This window comes from Rhinoderma darwinii, chromosome 2 (genome assembly GCF_050947455.1).
Source record: "Rhinoderma darwinii isolate aRhiDar2 chromosome 2, aRhiDar2.hap1, whole genome shotgun sequence".
NCBI classification, from domain to species: domain Eukaryota; kingdom Metazoa; phylum Chordata; class Amphibia; order Anura; family Rhinodermatidae; genus Rhinoderma; species Rhinoderma darwinii.
Genome location: NC_134688.1, coordinates 300,170,559 through 300,189,859, shown reverse-complemented (window position 1 = coordinate 300,189,859; position 19,301 = coordinate 300,170,559). Strand labels below are relative to the sequence as shown.

The 19,301-nt window shown below is 37.9% G+C and overlaps 1 protein-coding gene across 2 annotated transcripts in view; it reads left to right on the top strand.

Moving 5' to 3' along the window:
* ACACA (acetyl-CoA carboxylase alpha) overlaps positions 1-18,464 on the top strand; it is a 454,335-nt gene extending 435,871 nt beyond the window's left edge. For both annotated transcript variants that reach the window (XM_075853501.1, XM_075853500.1), the window contains exons 54-55: positions 10,069-10,205; positions 12,379-18,464. In XM_075853501.1, the coding sequence (XP_075709616.1) occupies positions 10,069-10,205; positions 12,379-12,505 (264 nt within the window). In that variant the 3' untranslated portion in view covers positions 12,506-18,464. The remainder of the gene's footprint in view (positions 1-10,068; positions 10,206-12,378) is intronic.
* The last annotated feature ends 837 nt before the right edge of the window (positions 18,465-19,301 follow it).

The window sequence follows — 19,301 nt, the reverse complement described above, 5'->3', positions numbered from 1 at the left end:
TACTTTTACTTTTCAACACGCCCAGTTGTACTTTTGCAAGCCTCATTTGCATAAATACGAAAATGGTCATAACTTGGCCAAAAATGCTCGTTTTTTAAAAATAAAAACGTTACTGTAATCTACATTGCAGCGCCTATCTGCTGCAATAGCAGATAGGGGCTGCAAAATCTGGTGACAGAGCCTCTTTAAAGAACTGGATAATGTAGCAAAAAAGGACCATTGGAGTTGTGTGTTATCTGTATTTTATACTGGCACTGGACTTCCCCATTCATGGCACCAGGCATTTCAAATGGCACCAGGCATTTAAAAATATATTCTGGTGGAATTGAGTTTTACCTTTCAGTGTATGTTTGCCCACCATCTTTTACATCTATATTCAGTAAACCACTCTCCTGCATGTTGGAATATATCAATATCTTGGGCATCCTTATTTATAAAGATTACATACTCTGATATATTCACACAGTAAACAGAATATTTCGCACTCAAATTCTGTGTTAAGTAAAGCATATTCTCTTCTTTTACAGCAGTCTTGTGTCCTGTTTTATATCACATAGGATAATGTATGCAAAGCTCCCCAGGCTGCACTTTTCTGCATTACAATAGGTTTATGATGTAGTTAATCATAGCAGCTCACTATGGGATTTTACTGTATGAATGGTAAAGCATCACTTTCACATCTCGGCACAAACATTTTCTTAGTTGGGGTGGATTTGCTAGCTGTTATAAACAGTAGATTCCTCTGGTATTAATAAAAATGAATATACTTCGCAAGGGATAGCAGAGCTTTCTGCAATGTTTTTCCATTTTTGTTTTTGTATGGAAGATGTTCTGCAATTTCTTCAAAAATTTAAAGCATTTTAAAGCAATTAATACAAAGTATGTTGCTTGTTTTTCCTTTGAACATATAAAGGTGGTGTCCCTAAGGAATATCGAACACTTTAAGACATTATATAGAGAATAAAGAATCGGTACAGGACTGGACAAATCTAAGGTGCCAGGGTAGCATGTTCCTAGAAATTTGCTTCTTGCCCCTAACGGTTTGGGTTGTTTTCTACTGATTTCCATGGGAGTTGGTGTTGACTACTTCATTGGCTCTCTAGTCAGAAAATTGAAAATATATATTTTCATGGCCCTTTAAGCGGTTTTTACTTGTTGTCCGCCCATCTGTGCAGTGTATAAAAGATACATTTCCTGCTCCTGTCTGGAAATTGTGACAAGTTGCTGTTGATGGATCTCCTATTCTTACTTTGTGTCTATACTTTAAATGCATAATGGTGTGGTGCTGTCAATAACCTGTGGGTCTTATTCCCTAGTTAAAACCTTAAGGCTAGGATCACACATTGTTTTGGTGCATTTTTTGTCTAGTTTTTTTTTTAAGACAAAGCCAGAAGTGGATTCAAAAGTTAGGAAACATATTAAGAAAATACTGATCTCCTTTCTTTATTGTCCACTCCTGTGTTTGGCTCAAAAAACTAAGAATATTTATACACATGGCAGATATTTTGCAGAAATTTCTGCATGTGAAAATCCGTTTGATTAATCTGAATGGGGTTGCTTATGCAGCAGGCAGGTGGGTCTCTGCAAGCCCCATTCAGTTAAATGGGACCATCGCAGAAATGTCCACAATAAATCTGTCATGTATGAATTTACCCTAATACCTCTGTAACTAAGTTCAACTATTCGGTATTTATTGTTACTAAAAGTATAACATAGGCATCCGTTATTCATATGTAAATCAGCCCGGGTATTCAGACAAGCCAATGTTGGACTAGAAATAAACCCATAGATCTGATTTTCTTAACATCAGCTAGGCTATTTATGGACTATTTCCAGCTGGTCTGTACGCTGTAACATTATCTAAGTGTTGATCCAGAGGAGGAAAAACATCCCCCATGAGACAGAAGCCAATTTTCATAATCTTCAGGTAATAATAAAATCTTTCTGGACTCTAAATATGGATAAATGCATGAATATCAGAAAAAATCCTTGGATCAACAGCCCATCTCCAGTGATCTAATACACATAACGTGTAATATTTTTTCTTCTAAGAAAGGCATCTAGGCCCCTTTTAAAATCTTTCAACTAGATTTTTATTTTTCCTGATAAAGAGCTTCAATTATCATAGAGTAGTTTGATAAAATTCTGTCTGCCTACAGCCATAACTAAGAGGAGCTCAATGCTTACAGATTTATATAATGACATCATTGACCAGGGAACCCTCCCTCGCTTACCTCTCTGATTTACAGGTAGCAGTAGATTATACTTACACTACACACCGTAACTATGACTGGTGAAAACATCAAAAAATGGAGTGGAGATATATAGCAACATGCTGCATTTTACATTTATAGCTACAGTGAAGGAAATAAGTATTTGATCCCTTGCTGATTTTGTAAGCTTGCCCACTGTCAAAGACATAAACAGTCTAGAATTTTTAGGCTAGGTTCATTTTACCAGTGAGAAATAGATGATATAAAAAAAAAACCATATCATTTTGATAATGTGATTTTCTATTTATTTGCATTTTGCACAGAGAAATAAGTATTTGATCCCCTACCAACCATTAAGAGTTCAGCCTCCTCCAGACCAGTTACACGCTCCAAATCAACTTGGTGCCTGCATTAAAGACAGCTGTCTTAAATGGTCACCTGTATAAAAGACTCCTGTCCACAGACTCAATTAATCAGTCTGACTCTAACCTCTACAACATGGGCAAGACCAAAGAGCTTTCTAAGGATGTCAGGGACAAGATCATAGACCTGCACAAGGCTGGAATGGGCTACAAAACCATAAGTAATACGCTGGGTGAGAAGGAGACAACTGTTGGTGCAATAGTAAGAAAATGGAAGACATACAAAATGACTGTCAATCGACATCGATCTGGGGCTCCATGCAAAATCTCACTTCGTGGGGTATCCTTGATCCTGAGGAAGGTGAGAGCTCAGCCGAAAACTACACGGGGGGAACTCGGTAATGTTCTCAAGGCAACTGGCACCACAGTCACCAAGAAAACCATTGGTAACCCATTACGCCGAAATGGATTAAAATCCTGCAGTGCCCGCAAGGTCCCCCTGCTCAAGAAGGCACATGTACAGGCCCGTCTGAAGTTTGCAAATGAACATCTGGATGATTCTGAGAGTGATTGGGAGAAGGTGCTGTGGTCAGATGAGACTAAAATAGAGCTCTTTGGCATTAACTCAACTCGCCGTGTTTGGAGGAAGAGAAATGCTGCCTATGACCCAAAGAACACCGTCCGCACTGTCAAGCATGGAGGTGGAAACATTATGTTTTGGGGGTGTTTCTCTGCTAAGGGCACAGGACTACTTCACTGCATCAATGGGAGAATGGATGGAGCCATGTACCGTCAAATCCTGAGTGACAACCTCCTTCCCTCCACCAGGACATTAAAAATGGCTCGTGGTTGGGTCTTCGAGCACGACAATGACCCGAAACATACAGCCAAGGCAACAAAGGAGTGGCTCAAAAAGAAGCACATTAAGGTCATGGAGTGGCCTAGCCAGTCTCCAGACCTTAATCCCATCGAAAACTTATGGAGGGAGCTGAAGATCCGAGTTGCCAAGCTACAGCCTCGAAATCTTAATGATTTACAGATGATCTGCAAAGAGGAGTGGGCCAAAATTCCATCTAACATGTGTGCAAACATCATCCACTACAAAAAAAGTCTGACTGCTGTGCTTGCCAACAAGGGTTTTGCCACCAAGTATTAAGTCTTGTTTGCCAAAGGGATCAAATACTTATTTCCCTGTGCACAATGCAAATAAATATATATAATTTTGACAATGTTATTTTCTGTTTGTTTTTTTTATATAATCTATCTCTCACTGGTAAAATTAACCTAGCCTAAAAATTCTAGACTGTTCATGTCTTTGACAGTGAGCAAACTTACAAAATCAGCAAGGGATCAAATACTTATTTCCTTCACTGTATATAGCCACTGTTAATCTTAGACCTATGCTTAGAAGTGGGGTTGTCTACAGTAAAGTTCCATCCGTCTAATAACCAGGTATTTTCTTTGGTTTTCTGCGCGATACTACAGGTGCAGTCATCTGTTTGATATAGGTAAATAAAAATAGCAAAAGACAAAATATCCTCAAATGACTCTAAAGCTGGCAAAACAAATTACATTTTGGCAGGATCAGCCAACTATCTATTTGGTATGGGAACCTCTTGACTCTCTCCCCCGATGGCAGATGATGTGGAAAAGAAGGGTCTTGTATGTTGGATTTGTTCCAGCGGTAGATAAGCCGGTGCAACAGGGGGTCTAGCAGCGTATTTCAATCTCCCCATCTGAAAACAATATGCACGCTTAAAGAGGCTCTGTCACCAGATTTTGCAGCCCCTATCTGCTATTGCAGCAGATAGGCGCTGCAATGTAGATTACAGTAACGTTTTTATTTTTAAAAAACGAGCATTTTTGGCCAAGTTACGACCATTTTCGTATTTATGCAAATGAGGCTTGCAAAAGTACAACTGGGCGTGTTGAAAAGTAAAAGTACAACTGGGCGTGTATTATGTGCGTACATCGGGGCGTGTTTACTACTTTTACTAGCTGGGCGTTCTGATGAGAAGTATCATCCACTTCTCTTCAGAACGCCCAGCTTCTGGCAGTGCAGCACTGTGACGTCACTCACAGGTCCTGCATCGTGTCGGCCACATCGGCACCAGAGGCTACAGTTGATTCTGCAGCAGCATCAGCATTTGCAGGTAAGTAGCTACATCGACTTACCTGCAAACGCCGATGCTGCTGCAGAATCATCTGTAGCCTCTGGTGCCGACACGATGCAGGACCTGTGAGTGACGTCACAGCGTTATCTCTCGAGAACACGGCTGTGTCTGCACTGCCAGAAGCTGGGCGTTGTGAAGAGAAGTGGATGACACTTCTATACACAACGCCCAGCTAGTAAAAGTAGTAAACACGCCCCGATGTACGCACATAATACACGCCAAGTTGTACTTTTACTTTTCAACACGCCCAGTTGTACTTTTGCAAGCCTCATTTGCATAAATACAAAAATGGTCATAACTTGGCCAAAAATGCTCGTTTTTTAAAAATAAAAACGTTACTGTAATCTACATTGCAGCGCCTATCTGCTGCAATAGCAGATAGGGGCTGCAAAATCTGGTGACAGAGCCTCTTTAAGAGTACATGCTTATGGTGGAGGTATATAGCTGTCACCTGACAGCTATCCTGTGTATGGCCAGCTTAAGTGGTAAGTATAATATCCTATATGAAGAAGCCTAAAAATCTGTTTGCCTTATCAAGCTGATAAAAAAATGTGATCTCAGTTTGTTCTGCTTAAAATGTTAATTTTCCCGTTCTATTTGCATGTGCTCCGTGCAGCTAATACATGAATAGATGTCCTTTTCTTTACTGGCAGATCATGTATATGTAAATATAAGTGTAGAGTATGTGAGGGACTGAAAGAGGTTGGTTAATATTTGATGATTTGACAAAGAATGACTGGTTTCATTGTAGAGGCAGGATTAAGAGCAGCCAGAGGAAATCAACTCCGTGATACTAATAAAAGCCAAGGCATGATTCTCTGTCAGTCATTTGTATGAAAAGGAGAATGGTTGTTACTATTAATAGCTGAAATACAGTACGTATTGGTATAGTATGGATGGTGGAAATGTGAATCTTCTCAAGATCTGCTCAAAATGTAGAATGTCTGCAGAGATCAACCAGTAATACGTTTTATAATAAAAACTAATATGATAGAAAATATGTTGTTGTGACTGAACACTCGAAAAAGGTCAGAATAACATTTACAGAAAGTTTCAGTTAGACATAGTGGGTTTGCTGAATTATACTAGTGGAATATTTGTCCTGAAACCATAGTTCCTATGTATCCTAAATTTTCCATTATAGTAATGGTTTTGTGGTTTTTCTTTTCTACCCCAATCGTTACCTGTAACCAAATATAACATAACCAGATCCTATTATCAATATTACTATGTTCTATATCTGTAAGTTGCATTTATGACCTGAGCTGTACTATCACTAGCTCTTACACTGGAGTTCAGCGAATTAGTGGATTTCCAGTGTTGGGTGAGCAGGCAGACGGTGGTGAATGACGTTCCCATCCTCCCCTTAGAGGAGGCTGTGCTAATTTTGGGCATCAGCACAGTTTCTGGAGGTGATTTCAGGCTAGCACTTCCCCCTATATCCCATAGATGGAAACTAGTCTAAGGTTATGTTGACATCCATCACCATGACTACCACAGACATAAAATATGCCTTTTTTTTTTTTTTTTTTAAACGAACAATGACAAGCTACTGTATGAATATGTATAATTATTGTCTTTCAAAATTATGCACCATATCACATTTAAACATTTTTAGGCAGATAAAGTTTGCGTGTTTTTGTCCATGTTTTTGTTTGGGTGTTTTTGTTTGGGTTGATGCTGCCCTGTGACATCGTATGCAAAGGCCAAAATCCTTTTAAATAACTGGAAATGCATTACAATCTCAGTGGCATTCATCCAGTAGCTGGTGCAAGTGAGCCTACAACTGCCAGTAGACGGCACCAGGGATTCCCAGCTAGCCTTCCACACTGGTTCTCACCAGGCTTGAAGCTGGGCAACGTCTCCAATCTGAGTAGGACAGCATACTCCAATTTCACTATAGAATGACCATTGACAACATTGACCATGTCAACTGCCATTCTTAACTAAATTTGTCTGCTATGATCAAATCGCAGATGTCATTCAGCTACAAGTACTATAATGGTAGACTGGCTTGGAATCCCAGGTGGCGCTGACTTACAGTAGGGATAAAAATGTCTATTCATTTTTGGAAGTTTGATGTCCTGTATTCTTTTAAAAGTAGCAATAATGATGATCATAAGTTGTGGGCAAGAACAGGGTTTTAAATGGGATATCCAACTGCTTGATACTTCAGAAAGCCTTCTATGTAATGTTTGGGTGCAAAATGAGAGAGGTTTATAAAAACTTTCAACGTGGTGAAGTTTTTAAAAATAACCATATTCCAGCAATCATTTTGATTAGTAGCAATGGGCAACATATAAAAAAATGTTTCCTTGCTTCAGCTTTTATAAATCTCCCCCAATGTCAGTTCTGTGTAATTTATGTACATAAATTGATTTTATTACAACATTCCCTGTCCATATGCTCCACTAGGCCAGCACTGGGGTCATGGATTCAAATCCAACCAAGAGCAACATTTCATGGCGTTTGTAGGTTCTCCCCATGTTTGCGTAGGTTTCCTCCAGGTACTCCGGTTTCCTCCCACACCCCAAATCATACAGATAGAGAATTGAGATTCCCAGCTCCAATGGGGACAGTGAGTGAGGACAACCTCAGTACAGCGCTGCGAAATATGTTGGCGCTATATAAATAACATAAATAAATACCCTCTCTATGAGCTACCAACTCTCATTCAGAAAGACCCAGCCTGCCCATGTATTACATAGATGGCCATTCATTGAATTGGCTAACAATACGTTGGCCAATTAAATCAATTTCCATCTTTTCATCTTCATTTCCCCTGCAGCAGCTGCTTCAGGAAGAATGTATGGCCAGCTGGATTGCCGGGGTCTCTGAAGCCAGTTCCGGCATCTGATCCCTGGGCCTACTTGAGTATAGAAAGAGCTCATCACCAGACAACGTCTTTAACATTTACCACATTTCATTAAAAAAAATGCCATAACTTTTTAATTTTCCGTTGATGTAGTAATATGTGTGCTCGTTTTTTGCAGTCATACTTTTGAATAGAACCATTTATGGGTTCATATACATTATTGGTTACTTTTATTATAATTTTGGGGGAGGGGAATAGAATAAAAGTGATTCCATCGTTTGTTGGTTTTGCAGGTTTTTTTTTTACGCCGTTCAACTTGTGATTTAAATGATATGATCATTTTATTATTCCGTTCGTGTACATTAGCAGTGCGCATTACTCTTCCTCTACCCATGAAAACTCTATTCATCACACACAAACACTTTTTCAAAGATTGAGGTTTCAGATTGTTCATAGATTCTTATTCAATACGGAGCGTTGATCTATTTTTCCTTTTCACTACCTTACTAATGCTAATAGGTTGAAACTATTAAGTGCGGTCCCCTTGTATGGCTTAATAACCTGGAACAAGCAGAAGCAAATCTTATTTTCATTGTCAGTCATCTCTTCAGTGCCTAAATTCACCCCCAAAAAAAAAATGTTGTTCTTTTTTGGAATGATATTGTATTCTAAACTCAATGACATAAAGATTTCCATTTACAAATACCAGAGACTTCTGCTCTTAAAGCCCGAGCTTTGTGTTTAATTACCCAAACAAAATTGCATAAATATGAATGAGCGCTAATGGTAGTAACTTGGCTTGGTGGTAGGCAAAACAAACTGATTTCTAAATGATTTGTAAAGAAGTGAGAGCAGCTATTAGGTTTTAAACACTCTTAAATGATAATGTGGTCATCCATCCGTCAAGATAGAAAGTTGGAAACTGAGAGATAACTGCACAAAATGCCTTGCCTGTCGATGTAAATGAGCTTAATGTTTTAACTAGGTATTGCAGACATTGTTACATTGTGTCCTAAGTGGTTCATGTATAAATGTAACACGTCTCCGTTTATAATTCGAGAATTTTTCTGTGCAAGATGATCAAGCTCTATTTCTTAGGCTCTGTTCACATTTGCGTAAAGAGCCCCCATCTAGGGTTTTGTCTACCTTTCCAGGTTTTTTGACGGCAAGAATAGTGCAGCTTGCAGCACTATTCTTGCAATCAAAAAAAACGGAAGCCCCAACGGACCCTATTAAAGTCAATAGGTTTTTTTTCCAAACGAATCTGGCATTGCTGTTGGCTCCATTATAAATGGGAAAAAGTGACACTAGTCTGAACAGAGCCTAATATACATGTATGATGCTGCATTTTTTTATTAATATTTCTGCGATGATGAATTATCTGGTAACAAACTTTGAAAGTTTTAAGTATCATTCTGGCTCTAGACTAAAGATTTATTTACACAGCCATATTAAGACTGTGAATTTTATTCCATCATGGCAAAGTGGGAAGGTCTATCCCAGAAAACTTCAATAATTTAAACTTTTCATCATAGCACCGCCCACCTGATTGTCTATCAAACTTCTAAGTCAGAAATACTATCTATATTTCAGCTTTCATTGACTTATATATGGTCCTGTAGTTCACAACCACCTTTCCCCCACTGTTGAAACACAGACAAGGCAGATGTTCAAAGATTTGCTCATCTCAGCCCTTTTACACGGTCCAACTATCGGGAAAACAAGAGTTCACAGAATGCTCATTCCCAATCATTGACCTGTGTAAACAGGGCAACGATCAGCCGATTAATGAGCAAATGCTTGATCATCGGCTGAATGTATCGTTTATGCAGCCGAAAATAATATCGTTATCAGCAGCACATCTCCCTGTGTAAACAGGGAGACGTGTTACCAAAATAATAAAATGTTTGGGGACGAGCAATCGTACTAGGAGCGCTCGTCCCTATGCATAGTTTCTTCTGAAAGGAGCAAACGATTGCCGATCAACCAGCTGTCTCGTTAATTGTCGCTCGTTTACACGGCCCACGTCGGGCCGTATAAGCGGACCCTAAGAAAATCTAGCACCAGAGAGGCTGAACTGTGATCTTTATTATAAATGTGTGACAGGAATCTGTCTAATCATCATCAGTAACTGTGATAGGAGATTGTGTCCCCGTGTGGAGAGTCTTTGTAGAACATTCCATGTGAGAAAACGGCTAGAGCTTGTATTTACATCATACAGAAAGTTCTGAGGCCTGTAGGAGTGACACAGATGTGTCCCTATTGACTTATGGAAGTGTCACTGAAGCCTGCACAAGCTAGAAGAAATGTCATGGTCCAAATTGGTTTCCATTCTTGTTAAACAAATTACACCACTTCCAAAAATAGAACAAAAAACTGTATTTTTAGTAAAACAAAAAATAACTTCATCCCATAATCACACTAACCAGACTCAACAGTGGAATATTGTAATATGTCACCGAAGGAAAGCCTGAGACATAATAGAAATATTTTTGTATTTACAGGCTTACCTATGGGATAATAATAAGGATGTGGTGGAATGGCTGGAGAAACAATTGACTGAAGAAGAGGGGAGCCGTTCTGTTGTTGATGAAAATATCAAATACATTTCTAGAGATTATATCCTCAAACAAATTCGCAGGTAACATAATTCAGTTACTTTTATTACAAATTATTATACAGTCTGCGGTTGTGTATAGTTCTGATAGGAATGAAAGCTTAAACACAGCTCGAATAACTGAACAATGAATGTACTTCAACTTTGTAATATACTATATGTCAAAATTGAATCCCATAGTTTAGAATTGTAGGGCTACATCTGTAGTTGTGTAATCTAAATGCTCACGTACTTGTAGCAGACTGTATGGACGCAGATGCATGCATTATTTTCTGTGCACATTGTCCATAAATAATAACCATAGCCAATACTTGCAGCTGCGTTTACCAAGGTCCTCATTTTTGGACCAGTTTGTGGTACAAATTACGATCTAATATTTAGGAAGATATACATTCTCATAGTTGTAGACTACCAGTTATGACATTTTATTTAAAAAATTTCAGTGAGTGTTCCAGCATTATTATTTATTTCTAAATTATTTATTCCTCTTCCTCCTTCATTTAAATACATAAATAGAGGTGTATATACTAGTCCTTCTCAATAAATTAGAATATCATCAAAAAGCCTGTGTCACTGCTGAGGTGTTATGGAAGCCCAGGTTGTATGATAGCAGCCTTCAGCTCGTCTGCATTGTTGGGCCTGGTGTTATATCATGTCCAGAGTCAACGCTGCCGTCTACCAGGAAATTTTCGAGCACTTCATGCTTCCCTGCTGACCAGCTTTATGGAGATGCGGATTTCATTTCCAGCAGGACTTGGCATCTGCCCACACTGCCAAAAGTACTATTACCTGGTTTAATAACCACAGTATCACTGCGCTTGATTGGCCAGCAAACTCACCTGACCTAAACCCCATAGAGAATCTATGGAGTATTGTCAAGAGGAAGATGAGACACCAGACCCAAGAATGCAGACGAGCTGAAGGCCGCTATCAAAGCAACCTGGGCTTCCATAACACCTCAGCAGTGCCACAGGCTGATCGCCTCCATGCCACGCAGCATTGATGTGGTAATTCATGCAAAAGGAGCCCCGACCAAGTATTGAGGGCATATACTGTACACACTTTTCAGTAAGCCAACATTTCGGTATTAAAAATAATTCTTGAAATTGGACTTATATAATAATCTAATTTTCTGAGACTCTAAATTTGTGGTTTTCATTAACTGTTAACCATAATCTTCAACATTAAAAGAAAAAAATGCTGGAAATAGATCACTCTGTGTGTAGTGAATCTATATAATATATGAGTTTCGCTTTTTGAAATAAATTACTGAAATAAATTTTTGGATGATATTCTAATTCATTGAGAAGGACTAGTATGTCACACAGAAATATTTGTGCTATAAATATTCTTATAGTTATAGTATTTTTTAAACTGCTTTTAGTAAAGCATTTTGACATTTTTATGTAGCCCTCTACGAAGGTAGTAAAAATCGATGGGTGAAGGAGAAGATGATAGGTGCGGAGGACCCAATGTCCGGTGTTGATGGTTTTTGTATTGTCTGACCCTTCTCAGGCAAGGGATTATTGTAGCCAGGTGCTGGAGTATAGTTTTAGTATCTCCTATGTCAATATATCAGTTCTGATAATTCATTTTTCATCTCGTTTATCTTTGTTATTGGATCATTAGTTGAAGTTTTTTGCCCCTTTTTAAGTGTAGTTTTATTCTCCCTTAGGGGGAGTTCACACTGAGCTTTTTGACAAGCTTTTTTTTACACGGAAACTGCGCCGCAAAACGCTCCAAAAAACGGCTGAAAATGCCTCCCATTGATTTCAATGGGAAACGGAGACGTTTTTTTCCGCGAGCGGAAAAACCGGCTCGCGGGAAAAAGTACGGTCATGCCCTATCTCCGGATGTTTACGCCTCTGACCTCCCAATGACCTCAATGGGAGGCAGAGAAAGCGTATTTCGTGGCGTTTTATGCCCGCGGCGCTCAATGGCCGTGGGCGAAAAACGCAGCAGGCAGAGGAAAATTCAAAACAAAATTTTGAGGCAGATTTTCCTCCTGCAAAAAACTCTGTGTGAACCCAGCCTTAGATTTGCTGCATTCTATTTCAAATTCTGTCAATTGCTTCTCATTGTCTCCTTACCAACAGACTACAGACTGTTACTTTGTTAGCGTTCTCTGCTAAAACCACTTTGTTTTTCTTTTAATAAAATAGTTTCATACATTTATAATATTTGGTTATCCTTACAGCTTGGTGCAAGAAAACCCAGAAGTTGCCATGGATTCTATTGTTCATATGACACAACACATTTCACCAACACAAAGAGCAGAAATTGTACGAATTCTGTCAACCATGGACTCCCCGACATCTACATAAAGCTCCTATAGCATGAAGTTCAATCTTCACATATGAAACCATACTATTGAGGAACTAAAACACACAGCCCAAAATTATGTATGAATATATAGCGCCTTGCCATATTTTTATTTCTTCTAAAGTTTTTTTTATGTACGTTGGTTATGTGATGCAAAAGTGTAAAATGACAACACACCTCCAGTATATAGTGTAGCTTGAAAGAGAAAAAAAAACGCAGAGCTGCCATCCTTTAGTCCTGATTTCCATTTTTCAAAGAGGTATAGTCTACTAGAGGTGTAACCAGAGGCGCAAGCTTTCTAGACATAGGATATGATTGACTCATTGCCTGAGATTTATCTCCATAATTCAGTCTGGAATGCTGGGAGGTTAGTTTTTAGCTATGGATGTCTGTGGGGGTATCCAAACTGGGTTTCAAATTCATGACTTGTCCTGCGAATATGAAAACCGGGAGACAAAGGAGAGGTTTTTTTTGGTATTCACAGAGGTCTTGTTGTAATTTCCTCTATTTTTTTTTAGTTATTTTTCTTTGTCCCCAAAAGTACTTACACTACAAGCTATTTGCATGTATTTAAACATGGTTCCCCATTAAAACATATATCTACAACTTTTCTTAAAGCACCCTTAGTCCAATGCATACATCCCGAGTCAATATTAGTCTTATAGTGTATTGGAGTGTGCGTCTCATGCTATATATGTAATAGTAAGCTACAAATGTATGAGTACCGTCAGTGAGGACCATGTATCTTGTCATCTGACTGCTACGGAGTGTTAACTGACAAACGGGACTTGAGGTGAGATGTTTGTGTTGGTAGTAGTGTAGGTTGTGTGTGTGGAAAAAGACAGTAGACTATGCCATGGCCACTTAGGAGTGCTGAAAATCTCATAGTTACCTTGGAATTTATGGTTATACTAAAATTCTTCTTTAAAAGTAAAAGGATAGTCAGGATGCTGCCTCACTGTATAACACCAACTGACCAAACCTGATAAAGATAGGGATCAACTTTTGCTTGTATGTGGTCTGCTTTTCTCTTCACACAAAAACAAGTAAAATGAGATTCAAACTACTAAACAGTAGATATAGGATGAGTAATACGAATAAGATAAGAGGTAACAAAAAATTGGAATATAAATGATATATAATAGAGCCTTTCATGTAACATTGTTTTTTTAGGGGCTAAACTGACAAATGAAAATAATATACATAATAATAAAATTGTACTCCTGGAGAAAACATCTGACCGTGTTCTAAGGAAAAAAGCACTTATATGTATTCACAATAGAGTATAAAAAATAACCTCATATGACCAACTTCTATAATTGTGTTCCTGAACATCAGCAAAAAAGGCTACTAGAAGAGTAGCCTGTAGTGCCAGCCTGAAACAATAAGCATATTTGCAAATCATCCAAGTTATAAAATAGGATATATCCTCCTTCCCAGAATCTCATGTCCCAGCATCTCATTACTAGAAATAACAATTGTATAATATTCATTGACCTTTGTAAAATAACACTCCTACACATCAAATTATACAAATGCATAGGGAGAAATGTGTCAGTGCCTGTCTGCGCCGTGTCAGCACTAAATTAAAGGACACTTCAAATGTTTAAAATGTATCAAATCCATCTCTCCATGGAGTATTAAACACAATTTATTTTCATTTGCTCAGGTGACTGCATCTCTTGTCAGTGGTTTCTGTGTCTCGCTGCCACTCATAAGTATCGGTAGCCACAGCAACAATGAAATAAAAATGTATTTAATAGTGTGGAGAGGGAAGCAGCCTCACATTCAGCACATTTGTATTTCGGAAAATATATATCACGGATAGGTTATAAGACGTTTTTAAAGTGGAGCATGACAATTCTTCGCAATAAATCGTCAGCCTTCTATCTGGTAGAGACGGCAGAGATGGAACAAAGTATGAATAGAATGACATTTCATAAATGCATGCTAAATCCTCAACATAGACTTAGCAAAGCAGGAAAAAGTGTTAATGATGTATTGAATGAAGACAATGTGGTATTAGATTTCAATCATGACTGCCGAGGAACTGTTAGCAGAAGCCGGCAAAGCACTACAATAATAGACCGCCACATACACGCTGCTATAAGAAGTACACACACAATCGAATTTAGAACCAGGTTATTTGCCAGTAATTTTTTCTGCATTTTAAGAAAACTTTTTAGCAGATTTGTTTTAATAATGTTTTAATATTTCAGTATTCTTAGAAATTTATTTATTGTATATGTGTTTGTATTTTACATTTGGATTTGTAGTTGAAGATTTGCTCTCCTTCATCCTTATGTCTTTAGAAACCAGGTACTTTCCATTGTTTATTTTCTTCTCCGCTTCTTCTCAATATTTCTTCCTATTGCTTTTATCACCCCCCAGTCTTGCAGTATATCATTTTTTCTTATCTCCTCTTCTCACACCAGTTGACCTATAGTGAAACCACTCAGCCTGTTTTTTTTCAGCCCCATTACAAAACAATGTAGTGGATTGCCAGTTTTGTTGTTTTTTTGTTTTGTTTTTTACTTCAGTGCTTGAAATGTTACATTAATTGCAGTTTACATATAAAGATGCGGCCACAGTTCTGCTCTTCTATCTGTCATAAGAATCTTACAGGAACAGTACTAGCTGGATAGCACAAATTTCAGTAAGTTCAGAAAAAAAAAATCCTTATTGCAGAATGAACTTTCCTGGCTTTATTTATTTAAAAAATGTTTGTATTGTTAGTTTACACCTTTGCAGTAATAATTAGTATTTATATTGAAACCTATCTGTCACTTACTACACAATTGCTGTTACCAGACAAGTTGCATTCTTCTACTAAATACAACATTTAATAAAGATACTGTCCCGGATATGCTGGTCAGATCTGAGGTTTGATGGCCTGTTATACTACCTGTCACATTCCATTCTGGGTTATGATGTGATTCGATGCACTGATATTTAGTTTTGTGTGACATGTACGTGTAGGTCTATTTTCGAGTATAGGTCATTTGTGATGAAGTTGTAACTTGTATTCATTTCATTTTGATATACTGTGCCAGCTGGATTGTAGGACCACACAACAAGCAGATCCTGGAAGTTAGGCCTTAGCCAAATGTTGCCGATTTGGTCAGTATTTATCATCCGTAATTTGAAGCCAAAATCAGGAGTAGAAGAGAAGTCTTTCTATTATATTTCCCCTGTGTTTTGTATCTATTCCTGGTTTTGGCTTCCAAATGCTGATGCAAAACGGTGACCAAATCTGCAATGTGTGAATAAACTTTAACTGTGCCTGGCCCGCCAGCAGCATAGGATGGTTAACAATGCATTCAGAGGTCTCAAAGTCAAGAAGTAGGCCATCACTAAATAAATATGAAAGACTATGAATACCTTTAAATCCATTTTTTATAATGTATGGGTTTGGGCATTTTAACTATTTTTTTAAAATATAGTTTTATTAAAAATGTTACTATACATAGAAACTGCATAATGCCATTGTAAGCCTGAATCTGTTAGTAAGCTGGACTGACGGCTTGACTGACAGGTGCTCCTGTGCGCCCCTGACACCACATCTAACCCTAAAACCGATCAATAGATTTGATCTTTTTTAGGGTTATATTGTGTGTTAGAGGCACATAGGAGCTTGTCTGCGGAGCCGTCAGTCCAGCTTACAGCGGCGTTATGCAGCTTCTGTGCATAGTGGATACATAGAAGCTGCAGAGCAAAAACGAAATCACATTTATAATAAAACCGTATTATAAAAATGTTTTAAATGGCAAAACACATACATTACACAAAAAAATAGCTTTGAAAGTTTTCATAGCATTTAATGTGTTCTTAATCAAGTCCGCCAGAAACAAAGATTATTGATTATTTGACACACAAGAGAAGAGGGAATAAGCATTAAACATGGACCTGCTTATTATAATAGTTATTTGTCATACATAAAATTGCCCGATCATGGCCATCTTTATAATTCCTGGCAGAGTAGTGCTACATATTATGCTTTTTTTTGTAAATTTAGTTTGTATTGACTTTTTTTTACGTTTTTTAAGCATGTTTGAATAGTTCACTAAATGTATGGTATAATAAAGTAATGGAATAAAGCTTAGGATTTTTGTATTGACCTGATAGTAAAGGTTGTTTGAAATATCCTGATGTGACAATAATTGCATTGATGAGTCTTAATATGATGCTGAGCATTAGACTGACATCACTGAGTATATATAGATGGGCCTGTGTAGGATAGCAGTAAATACCTGTTTATTTTGTGTGACACTATTCTTGTTCATAGCCTATACTAATTTACAGTAAATTATTAACTATCTTTTCCATAAGGGTAACACACTACTGGTACCTTATATCAGCAGCTACAGGTATGTTAAGTGGGGTACGGTAGTAGAAACTAGCAGTATGGTTTTTACTGAATACGACAATGTATTTTACTAATTTAGTGGGTACAAATGAAGCAATAGTTGTCTCAGAGAACTGGATTGAATGCATTCTGTATTCCTAGGTGGTAGCTAGAGTAAAACCGTTCCTGAGAAGATAAGTTGTGTCTCTGGAACATTTTTTTCAATTTCATTGTTTTAAGGTTGTTGTTTAAAAAAATCTATTTATGTCAACTTAAATATTCAATAAACACACAATTTAAATATCTCATCCCTCTAACCTGGAGATTAAATGCTGACACCTACTAGACTAATGTATCTTAATGGTCTTGTTCACACATTGGACACCAAAGACGTTAAGAGTTCAGCACTTCTGCACCAAAAAAAAGTTAAAAATGTTTGGCCAATTGTGTTGTTATTCGTTTTGTTTTTCATTTCAAGAAATAAGAAACTTCCTAGAATTGTTTCATTGGAAATATTCATTGGGTCACACTGCATAAAACAAATGTATTTGCCATTTTTTCCCCATTGAACTTGTTGTGTGACCAGAACATTTTTTCCCATTCACTTGCAGTTAACATCTGCCCGCTGAGGTTTTTCACATTGAAACGCCCAAAAAATTAAAATAAAAACCCAACCCATGTGAATCAGACATATAGGAAAACTCCACTTTTGAAAAACACTTTTAATTTCTCAGCTTAAATGTACAAAAATGTCAAGTAAGATTGCAAGCGTTTTCTCCTCTTCTTTTCAGGCCTCATTGCCACAAGCATATTTTATGGGGCTTAAGTTGGTCAAGGACCTATTCACACTGAGTTATTTTTTACATTATTAGAATGGTCAATTAAGCCTAAATATTATGTTACCTCGTATTTTGTTATGTATTTGCAGTTGGGCAGAAGGTGAAATGTAGCTGAGATATAAAGCAATTCCATATTTTGTGTCTGTATTTAGGTCTGTACTTCAATCATAAATGTTATCCTCTTCATTCACATACAAAGCCTTCCTGTTACCAGGGTGCAAAGCATCATGTGATTAGATGACAGTAAGGGTGCTTTTACACTGGCCGGCCAAGACTGGGCGCCGATCGATGATACAGCATGTTGATCGTTGCTCCATTCACAAAGAGCAGAGATCGTTAATGTATGGGGACGAACAATCACTAATACGATCGTTCGTCACCTTGCATTTGTATCATGTCTGCAGCACATCTCCCTCTTTACACAGGGAGATGTACTGCTGACTAGCCGATAAATGAGCGTTTGCTCGTTCATAGGCTGATCATTGCCCTGCTTACACACAGCAAAGTACAAAGCTCTCTTTTGCCCAATCATTGGCTCGGGAAAAAGGCCTTCAGGTCTCGAGAGCAGAATTTTTACTTTGCATGTGAATAGAGGACTACATAATATAACTCGAAGACAGTATGAAACAACTAGAGCTGCATACTTTTTTTGAGTGCACTTGTGAACTAAAATGTTTTAAAAATTGTAGATTATTATATCTGGAAATACTGGAATGCCATATATTACTGTATTTGTAAATACCTCAACAAACAATAAAAGACAGTTTACCTACTGAATTTGCATTATTTATTCCAAAAAAGAACTTCAAAAATATTCTATTTGTTTGCTCTGCATCAATGCCTCCTCAAATGTCTTCTACTCTTCGTCTACATCACATTACACATTTTTACAGTTTTACATAACGTGTACCTATAGATCACTTTTTGACCGAATTAAATTTAAAAAAAACACTGAACTAAAACAAATTCATATGTTTGATAAATTTATGTTCATTTTGGTCAGATGACTTGATTTGTCATTTCCAGAAGCCATTTTAACAGGAATTATGACCTGGCCAAAAAACTGCTGCTGACATATTCTGATGTATTTTAAAATTCCTAACCTCCATGGTTCCTGAGGTATTAGTTTTGGCACCCGATATACTAATGAGGCCTTTCACTGTTGAGAGGGCGGTTAACACCACTTGTGTGCCATGGGGGAGTGAACCTTGTCGCTCTGATGCCATCCAATCAGAGCAAACAGCGTCAGAGCCGCTCTAACGCTGTCTGCTCTGATTGGATGAAGTCAGCAAGGTTCACTCCCTCTTGGCAAGTGAGCAATCAAAGGCCTCATTTGCTTGTCATACGCCAAAACTAATGGCACCAATATCTCAGTAAAGGTGGGGCTAGAGGAAAGAAATAACGCCAGAATCTGTGAGGCGCCGGTAATCTAACGGAGATGTCAGCTGCAGTTTTTTGTTCAGGTGAAAATCCCCCTTCAAGAAATCTGCTGAATCGCGACTGTATGCCCCAGACAAATGACACTTATACAGGAAAAACAATTAAGTAGGATCACCAGTCCCCTAAACTGGAGTTAATTTTAGACTGAATATACCATGAACAACTCCGCTCAGG